The sequence below is a fragment of the Camelina sativa genome, chromosome 10 (genome assembly GCF_000633955.1).
Source record: "Camelina sativa cultivar DH55 chromosome 10, Cs, whole genome shotgun sequence".
Taxonomy (NCBI): domain Eukaryota; kingdom Viridiplantae; phylum Streptophyta; class Magnoliopsida; order Brassicales; family Brassicaceae; genus Camelina; species Camelina sativa.
The window spans coordinates 11,182,298-11,192,869 of NC_025694.1; the positions used below are offsets into that span (position 1 = coordinate 11,182,298).

At 31.1% G+C, this 10,572-nt stretch overlaps 1 protein-coding gene across 3 annotated transcripts; it reads left to right on the plus strand.

Moving 5' to 3' along the window:
- LOC104718449 (transcription factor TGA2.3-like) lies at positions 4,684-7,332 on the plus strand. Of its 3 annotated transcripts, none has more exons than XM_010436202.2 (3): positions 4,684-5,154; positions 5,357-5,516; positions 6,354-7,332. In XM_010436202.2, exons 1-3 carry the CDS (start codon positions 4,744-4,746, stop codon positions 6,407-6,409), a joined length of 627 nt encoding a protein of 208 aa, XP_010434504.1. In that variant the 5' UTR covers positions 4,684-4,743; the 3' UTR covers positions 6,410-7,332. The 3 variants fall into 3 exon arrangements, with proteins under 3 accessions (XP_010434504.1, XP_019086152.1, XP_010434503.1); XM_019230607.1 differs by lacking the exon at positions 6,354-7,332 and adding an exon at positions 5,961-6,013; XM_010436201.2 differs by lacking the exon at positions 6,354-7,332 and having other exon boundaries at positions 5,357-5,764.

Here is a 10,572-nt window from a genome sequence, read left to right on the forward strand (position 1 = left end):
GTGTTTATGTTTAGGAGTTAGGAAGTAGAAAGAAATGCGTATTTTGAGGATAGAAAAAGCCAAAACAAAGTCATGCATGGATACGTTACGTGCAACCACGGTCACGGAAACGAATGACTTCTCGTTTTGTACAAAATAAAAATAAAATTTACTACTAACTTTTGTCGTTTATTAACATCAGTTTTTTTCCGTATGTTACTATGTTATATAAATAAAGTAAGTATTTTCGGTTGCATGCCCTCCTCTTAGGCGCTCACTGCGAGCGGTCATCATCGAAGGCGGAATAGAGTAAACCTCTCGACTAAGTTACCGAAGTTTATATGTATTCCAATTGATACAAATTAGAAAAGAAAGGTAGATAACGACAACGCGTGACAAACAAAAGGTAGATATAAAACGACAACAACCTAAAAACTATATTGTAAGATCTTTATCAGTTGTCGAAGACATGTAGTGATGTAGAGGTTTTTAGATAATGGAAAAGAAAACTGTCTAACACGAAAATTAATTAGACAACACCCTTACAGGTTTAGAAATCATAAATCTAAGGAGTTCGATAATTTGGGGTCGAAAGCAAACTGAAATGAATAGTCGATATATTTGATAAACTGATGCTGTACAATACACTAAATTATTAATACTCAGAATGAATTTTCTAAATGACAAATATATAATATATTGGGTTGACAAAAAAGAAAGAGTTTTGATATATAATTTGGTCATTTTCAACAAACCAAAAAACATAATTCTTTCGATTTCAACGGTTACCATATACATATATACCTCAGAATAAAATATGAATATTAACATTTTCTACAGCTAATTGTTTCATTTATAGGGAACATTTCATAGAAAACTGAATAAAAATAATATGCAAAGGATAAAAATTCAATACAACAACCAGTAAAACTCTTTTCTGACTATTTAACTCCTCTTTTCTTTTTCTTGTTTTTTTGATAATTATTTACCCCGCTTAATTACTCGGCGAGCTAATATAGAACATTGAAAATTTTAATAAAGGCTCACTGAAGTTAATTAGGACTTACGCTAAAGATCATCTCCACTGTGCCCTCAGCCCTCTTGTCTTCTTCTCACCTGCGCCTCTCTGCGCCCACCGAGTCATGTGCTCTCCACATTTAATTTTTGTTGTTGGGAATCTCTACTTTCTTCTCCTCTTTATTTGTTTGTTTCTTATTGCCAAAAAACAAAGTATCGGTAAACCTGCCAAAAAAATTATGCTTAAAATATATCCACATCTTCAAACTTAAACAATTTCACACGCATTTTGAAATATAAAAGACAAAAAAAAATAATAAAAGAAAATTGGTATCAACTAAAAGAGGATCCTATTAATCAGTCTTGAATTTTTTTGAATTTACAGAATCATACTAGTAGTATATAAAAAAGAATCAGTTCATTTCAAGGATAAAATTAAATTTGGTAGAACGAAGTTGATTCTATTTATAGTTTAGTGAATCTAGACAACGTACTTTGAGAACGCTTCCGTCCATGAGTTTTCGCGTAGGCTCGTCGACACGTAACATACGTGTTTCGTTTTCAGGTAGCAGATCTGTAACGCTTGGCTTACTCTATATGTACCGTACTTACGTGATCTTCATATCCAAAAACAAAGAGAAATTTGGGTTTCTTTTCAGTCAAATAGAAACAAAAATAAAAATTGGAAATTATTCGATTAGAATTTAAAACTACATTATTGATTCGTAAACCCGAAAAATTTTAAATTGAATTTGGAAATGTCTGTCTATCAATTTTTTTTTTCTTTTTCTTTCTCTTAGTTTATCATCGACTCTCAAACGAATAAAAAAACAGGTACGAAACATGATATCTTCTTCCGAAAATCGAAAAGATATAAGACGATAGGAAGGATGTATGGTTATCTTCTTCTTTTTTGTTCTTTCTCCCAAAGTAACTGCACCAAAAATATTTGCATACGATTACATATTTACATGAACTCAGTTAATAGACTGACAAGCAAGATCGAGGTCTCACATTTCAGAATTTATAACGAGTCCCATACTCGAAACAATTGACTTTTCCACCACGTCCTTAGCCATACTTCCGTTTGCAGCCCATCAAAGGCCAGCCAACCAGAAAAAAAAATTAAGAAGCCCACTTTAAATAGCTCTGGTCTCAATATTATTGGTTTGTATCTGTGTAAACTGAATCCAATACCGCTCTGCATGTTCATTACTTGCAGTTATAATTGTACTAGATAAACATCCCCACAAAAATAAGTTACAAGACTACAAAAATAAGGTTAACTTTAACAAATATAGACACAAAATCATCCTTTTTCCTGAATTGGCTTTGGTGATTTATATTTAAATACACTCTTTATCCAAAAGTAAATTTACAAACACATATCTCTTTTTTTTTTTATTTTTTTTCTTTTTTTTTAAACACACAAACAAACATCTCTTCAGAGACCAACCTTCAGGATATAACCAAAACTGAATGGTTTCCTAGTATATAGATTTGATTACATATATAGCAGAACTGTACATATGTGCATTTTACATGTACACACTAGCTAAGCTAGTAGAGGTTGACTGGCAACTTACGTGGGAGATATGTTCCACGTTGACGCTAATGGTGGCTAGAAGAGTGACACGTGAATCCACGTGAGCCATCTGTTCTCTGTATGACCTGCCCTTTCAGGTCTCTCAGAGGTCAAAACCCGTTAGCCAGTTTTCGATTGTTCTTCACATTGAAGAAAGATCTTTACTAGTATTATAGTATTTCCTTTTTTTTATCGATTTTATCAACACATCAATTTCTGTANATATAACCAAAACTTGATGGTATATAGATTTGATTACATATATAACAGAACTGTGCATATGTACATTTTACATGTACACACTAGCTAAGCTAGTAGACGTTGACTGGCAACTTACGTGGGAGATATGTTCCACGTTGACGCTAATGGTGGCTAGAAGAGTGACACGTGAATCCACGTGAGCCATCTGTTCTCTGTATGACCTGCCCTTTCAGGTCTCTCAGAGGTCAAAACCCGTTAGCCAGTTTTCGATTGTTCTTCACATTGAAGAAAGATCTTTACTAGTATTATAGTATTTCCTTTTTTTTATCGATTTTATCAACACATCAATTTCTGTAGCTGTTGAATTATATGCATGGATGTTCTCATTGTTATATTAGTAGTGGTTTGTTAAATAGCATGCGAGGAATTAAATTCATCACACATATACAGTACAACCTCTATAAATTAATACTATTTATATATTCTATAAATAAATAAATTCTATAAATTAATAATTTTTTTCAGTTTCAAGTTGAAACTAATATAATTTTGGACACTATTCTATAATATAATAAAATAATATTTTTTTCAAATGTAAATCTATGATTCTATCAATAATATAAATTAATAATTATATAAAATTATCTAAGTATATATATATCGACACATTAATTTAATTAGAATTCATTTTTGATATTTTTACTTTATAAAAATCTTTGGGTGCTATCGTCAAAATATAATATTTGTTATTTTCATTCTAATTGATTTTATAAAAATATTAGTTATAATCATTAAATTTTATTTTAATGTTTTTTTACTAAATTAGAAAAGTTCCTATATAAATTATTAATTATTAATTTATCCAAAAATTAAAATTTCTATAAATTAATAGATTTTTTTAATTCTAATATTATTAATTTATAAAGGTTTTACTGTATATATATATAATTAATCAAGATAAGTAATTTAAAATTAAAAGACTATTTAGTAATTTGCAAAGCGTCACATATTTGCAGTCGGCCACTGATGCGCGTAAGCCATGCAACTATTGTAATCTCCCTTCCCTTCCATCTGTTACGTCTTCTCTTTCAAGGTTTTGATTTTTCTTTAACAAAAATTAATTTATTATTGTTGAATTTTCTCCGATGAGCGTTACGAAATAATACACGTATCAGTATTTATTACGTTTAATTTTTATACACACACATACGTATATATATATATATACTCAAAACATAGATATACGTTTCACATTAAATCACATGTTTCATATATGTCGACATTGTCGATCGAGGTCCTCGTAATATTGTTCTACGCAAGACTATATCGTCAAACATTCCTCCATGTTTTTTATAAGATTTTGTATTGAAAATTTAAGGCAAGACTCAAGAGAATCCACCATAATAGTAACATAAACTAAAATATGAGTATTTGATTAGTAAACCAACAAATCTTGTTATGATTCCGGAAAGTTTTCGTCCTCTGTATAAATTTCAAATTATATATATATTTTTTGGTTATTGTAAATATGTGTTCGAACATTATTCTTAGTGTTTTAAGATTTTGTACATACATCCATACATTTCTTAAGTCGAAATGTCACTTTATATGTTGAATTGTTGACTTCTAAATCACTTTATTAGTTGAACTGTTAGTACTTATCTTGATGTTCATTTTTCACGGATCGAAATGCCATTTTGTTTGTTTGTTTGGTGTTGATCTATTATTTGCTTCATTTCGTAAACTTTGTGATTCCGTACGTAGTGTTGGTATTATAAAACCATGATGACGATTTATTATAGTAAGATAAAATATGATTACATATGCATGCACCTGTGCGGAATACAGATATGCACTGTAAGTGTATTTATAGACAGACGCAGGTATATATATATATATATATATATATATATGTCCCACAATGCAAAGTTTCTTAAAGAATATAACAAGTAAAGAGCAAAATGAGAAACCGAGTAGAAGAAAAGTTCCTAGAGTTCTACGAGAATTGGGTCATTCAACTTGAGCAATATCTTCATCAACTTTTAATTGCTCATAACACCACTATGAGTGAGATCGAGCTTAGAGCTTTGATCTCGAAGCTAACCACACATCACAAAGCTTATTATACGGCAAAATGGGCAGCCATAGGAGAAGATGTCTTAGCCTTCTTCGGACCGGTTTGGCTAACCCCGTTAGAGAAAGCTTGTTTCTGGTTAACCGGATGGAAACCTTCGACGGTGTTTCGGATGGTTGATAGGCTGAGGAAGTCGAGGTTGGTACTTGTGGAGGCTCAGGTGAGAAAACTGGAGGAGCTGAGAGCTAAGACCAAGTTCGAGGAGCAAAAAATTGAGAGAGAGGTTGAGCGGTATCAGGTGGGTCCATGATTTGATCCGTACGAATCTTAGATTTTTAAAACTATTATTTCTAAACATTTGGTATTTTATTTATGAATTCGAATTCTTTTGAAATCTCAACTGGATTTTATTTTTCTTAGAGAAATACGTATTGAACAAATTCATTATTAAAATATGTTTTTCTTGGAAAATATGTCATAAACTTTAAGACTGTCTTTAGGTGGCTATGGGTGATAGGAAGATGGTTGAGCTTGCGAGGCTTGGATGTCACGTAGGAGGAGAATCTGTGGTGGTGGTTGAGGCAGCGGTGAAGGGTTTGGCGACGGGGCTCGAGAAGATGGTGAAGGCGGCGGATTGTGTGAGGCTGAAAACGCTTAAAGGTATTTTAGACATATTAGCTCCACCGCAGTGCGTTGAGTTTTTGGCAGCGGCGGCTGCATTTCAGGTTCAGTTACGTCGGTGGGGAAACCAAAGACATAATGTCACTCACTCCTATGGTTACTGACACATACGTACCTAAGGATAGTTTCGTCTTTTGTCATGTGTTTTTTTCTTTTCGTATTTACAAAGTCAATGAGAAAATTTTAACTTCCATCAGCAATAGAATGTAATTTCATGGCTTGAAATATATGATGCATGTCCAATACATCCAGTGACCACAAAAATAAGCTATACCTAGTTAATACAAAAATAATTATAATTACACATATTTCATCAGAAATATAATNATGTTTTTTTTTTTTTCGTATTTACAAAGTCAATGAGAAAATTTTAACTTGCTGATGTAATTTCATCGCTTTTTTTTTTCCTTTTTTTTTTGTCAGGCATGTAATTTCATGGCTTGAAGTATATGAATGTGAAGTTGCATGTTGAAATATACATCAAGTGACAACAAAAATAAGCTATAAGTAGTCAAAATATCAGAAGTTTCTAAAAAAATTTCTGACAATCTCAAAACTTCTTTCTATAAAAAAACTTTTTTTTTAATTATTTTTAATTTTAGAAATTGATATTTTACTATATTATCCTAGAACAAACAAAACAATTATATTGAAAACCTGGGTTTAATTTACTCATCCAAAATCTATTGGATTTAATCCAAAATATATAAAAAATATACTTAAAATTAAAATAAAAATATAAAAATAAACCAAACAAATTTTTTAATTTCATCATTTTCTTCCTTTTTCTAATTCTTTTTATTTTTTTCGTGTCAGCGATGAACAACAACGGCGAGGAGGAACGATTCCTGGAACCAACCCAGAAAGAATAAACGACAGCTCCATTCTTTCTCTTTTAAAACTATATCAAATCCCTAAAAGCTGAGAAAATTTTGAAATTAAAACTGCAATCTCAAAAATGATTTTGTAAAACTTGAGAAACTAGATATTCTGTTATGGTGTTCAATTGATAATCAAGATAGATCTAAAATACAAACTTTGATATTATAATTTGTGAATTCTGGGTTTATGTTCGTATTTGAATTTCAGAGTATAACTAGTATAACTAAGTAAAACTATTGTGATTTTAAAATACAAGTACAACTAGATAAAACTAGTAAGATGAAATGGTTTCAGCAACATTCATAGAGAATGACTCAACGACGATGAACGAAAATTGTGATTTTTGGGTTTATGTTTGTATTTGAATTTATGGATATAACTAGGTAAAACTAGTGCAATTTTGAAATATTAGTAGAAATAGATAAAACTAGTAAGATTTTCTATGTAATACTAGTATGTAAAACTATCCGGTAAATTAGAGAATTTGGATCATTCAGTAGTGTAGAGATGAAATAGTTTCAGCAGCATTCACAGTGAACGACTCAACAACGACGAACAACTCAACAACAATATGTAGAAACAACGGCGACGATGAACGACTCAACGACGATGAACAACTCAACTGCGAGCGACCTCTGTAACCAATTCAGGAAGAAAAAACAACGGGGATGAACGACTCAACGATGATGATCAAATCAACGGCGAGCGATCTCTGTAACCAATTAAGGAAGAAGAAACAGCGGAGATGAACGACTCAACAATAATAAGAAAACCCGGTATGATGGCGGCGATAAACCAACTCGGGAAGAAGTACAAGCCAACCGTGAGTGACTCCATGAATAAGTAGTTGGATTTGATTGAACAAGTAGAACTAGATAAAACTCATTCGGTTTGCTTAAGAAGAGATTCATGATTTGTTTGTTCTGCATCTTATTTATAATTGAATTTCTGGGTTTTAAGTAATACTAGTATATATAGGTATAACTAGTATGTTTTTGTAATGCTGATAAAACTAGAGAAAACTTGTCGTATTTTATTTGTAATTAACCGTTTGTTGCAGAGACAAAAAAAAATAAAACCACACTTCCAGCTGAAAAAAAAAAATCTGAATTGTACTGCCATGTATCCAATATGTGTGTTCACAAATAGTTATACCAAGTATAATAGTTGTACCAAAATTGCAAATAGTTCTACTTTTGGGGTTTTTTCGTTTAATTAGTTTTACCCATTCTTAAAATTATATTTTTTAGTTTTACAGTTGATTAAAGTCTATTAACATATAATTATGAGTTTTTTATGCATTCATATGTTTAAAACCTACAATTGTATAACTTTGTTATTCTAACTTGATTATTATTTACAAAGTGACATTAAAAGTATAAGGAAACACTTGTTTAGGTTCTTACATAACAACCTAAAATTCATATATTTTTTTAAAATTTCATTCTTAGTAAACATTGGTTCTTACATAACAACCCAAAATTCATATATTTTTTTAAAATTTCATTCTTAGTAAACATTTAAACATTACTTCTGAGGTTTACTAGTACACACATTATTATGTTATCTATAAAATCATTTTATGGATTTTTAATTCAGTTTTACCAGTTTTATCTTTGTTATAGATGTTTTACTCTGTTATGACAGAGCAAATATACACATCAAGAAAAAGGAAAATCAAACATTACTAAATTTTAAAATAAGTTTTACAATAGTTGAGACATAACCAAGAAAGTAGTAGTACAAACCAAAAGATCAAATATGAATCAAACAATGGTGTTAAGTGCAATTTCATCATCCTTTGAATGTTTCTCAACTGCAATTTAACGTGACTTTCAACAAACCCAAGCTTCTTTTATATTCTTCACATGTGTCTTGAACATTATACTATATATACGACATTCAGGCTTAAAATATATGCTGACGTTCTCTCCCATTTTATCTTGCCAAAAAATTTTTAAAAAAACTCAATTAGTAATACTACTAGTTTTACTGGTTGTACTACATTAATCAGTATTACCAGTTTTACTAGTTATACTCTATTTACTAATATTACCAGTTTTACCAATTTTACCAAGTCGGGATAACTGAAAATTGAATAGTTTGGCGTTCTAATCTCTACAATTCACTACGATTCAACAGTAAAATTCATTTCTTATCAACTAAATAGCTCAATTGACCCATAACCCATGGTAAAACACCCAATTTGCTAAGCATATCAAACAAAATACAATCTAAATTTCCAAAATCCAAACCTAACCCTATTCATCAAAAAATTTATTCTTATGTTGAAGAATACACTTATATTTTGAAGGAAAGCTTGATACAACTCGAAAAAGGTGAAGAAACGATAGTAATAGAGAGTTCCGATGAAAAATCGCCGGTGGTAGAGAGCTCCGGAGAAAAACGACGGTGACTGAGGAAGAGAAGAGATCGGTAATGATTTTTTTTGGTTTTATTTTTGTTTTAAAAATAAAAATAAAAATAAAAAAATAAAAAATTGAGAAAGGAAAAAAGGGTATTTAGTCTTAACATATTTTATTAAAGAAGAAAAAGGTATACAGAATAGAGAGAGATAGGAGATTTGTAAAAATTTTATAGATAATTTTGAGATGAATTCTCCAAAAATAATTATAATTACACATATTTCATCAGAAATATAATACGCGCGTCCAATACGTGATAGATACTAGTACTATGCATTATACAAACACACATATTGAAAATCGTATATAGCAGATCCATCGAGAAGGACACACTAATCAAAACAAACCGACCGTTGAAAAATTAAGAAACCAAAAGCTCATATAAGAAAAGAAAAAAAAGAATGTTACGACCCTCGGCGTTTTCTTTTGATATTGCTTTGTAATTCTTAAGGTAGAAGTTATTGCCACTATTACACATTGTTGCATCTATAGTCAAACTTTATTTCATTTGGTAGCGTTCATAAGTTTGGCCTAATTGGTTTGATCTATTCCTTATTGATCAACCATCGAAGATCATATTCTCTCATTCATAACGTTGACACAGGAGAGAGAGGGATTCGAACCCTCAATAGTTATTTTTATGAACAATACCGGTTTTCAAGTCCGGAGCCATCAACCACTCGGCCATCTCTCCTAAAGATAATTTCTATTTTATGTTTTTTTCGCCAAATAGAACATAGCCCTATGAGTTAATACGATCACTATATATGTAGGAATAAAATACATTTGCAAGTAAACTTAACGAGATTTGAGAACTAAATAATGTAGAAGTTGTACCATGAGTCAACAATTTAAAATTTTTTACTCCTAGAAATTATTTTCTATCTATTAGACTTCATAGAAAATTTTCTTATAACAAACTAATACAATATATAATATTTTAAAAGAAAATATATAAAAATGGATGACACCTTATTTGCGGCGAATACAAGACAATTTGGTATGCGATTATATTAGGTTGTAGGAGCATTTCTTATTTTTAAAAAATTCCACATACATGGGGAAAGTTGAACAGTGCACTGTTGTTGTGCATAGAGTCTCCAAGTCAGCTCTTTATCGATTCTCGTACCTTGATAAATCCTTGCGATACTCTCTGATCAATCATAAGGCATCTGCTAAAACCTTGATATTTCTATCACCCTCAATGGTGGTCAAACTCACTGTTTTCGTAACCCCAACTATTGTCCATATTTGTTATGCTCTACCTTTGAGACGCGAGACTGTCTCCAAGAGATGAAATTTCCTTCCTACAAACTGGAAAAACTGAATCAAGATTTGATAGTTGAAAAAGTGAAAGGAAGTCTTTGCAATCAGACACAATCCCAAATGCTCATGTAATTTGGTTCTTGACTATATCATAAGCATGTACGTCAGCAGTGTTCTCATAAGCAACTCTCTCACACATAATTAAAACTTAATATTTTTAGGGGTGACCTGAAGAACAGTGAATAAACCATCATCACACAGTCGGAGTTTACTTATATATAAATAGTGAATACCAGCATAGAGTGACTTGCTTGGTACAGAGTGAATAAAGAGTCATCATGTACCACTTCCAGATTGTGCTGATGCAATTGGAACGGAGAGGCCAGTTAGAGCAACCCATTGAATGGTAGTTGTTTTTGGAGGTCGCTGGCTTGAACGAAGGCACTTTGATTGTGAAATTA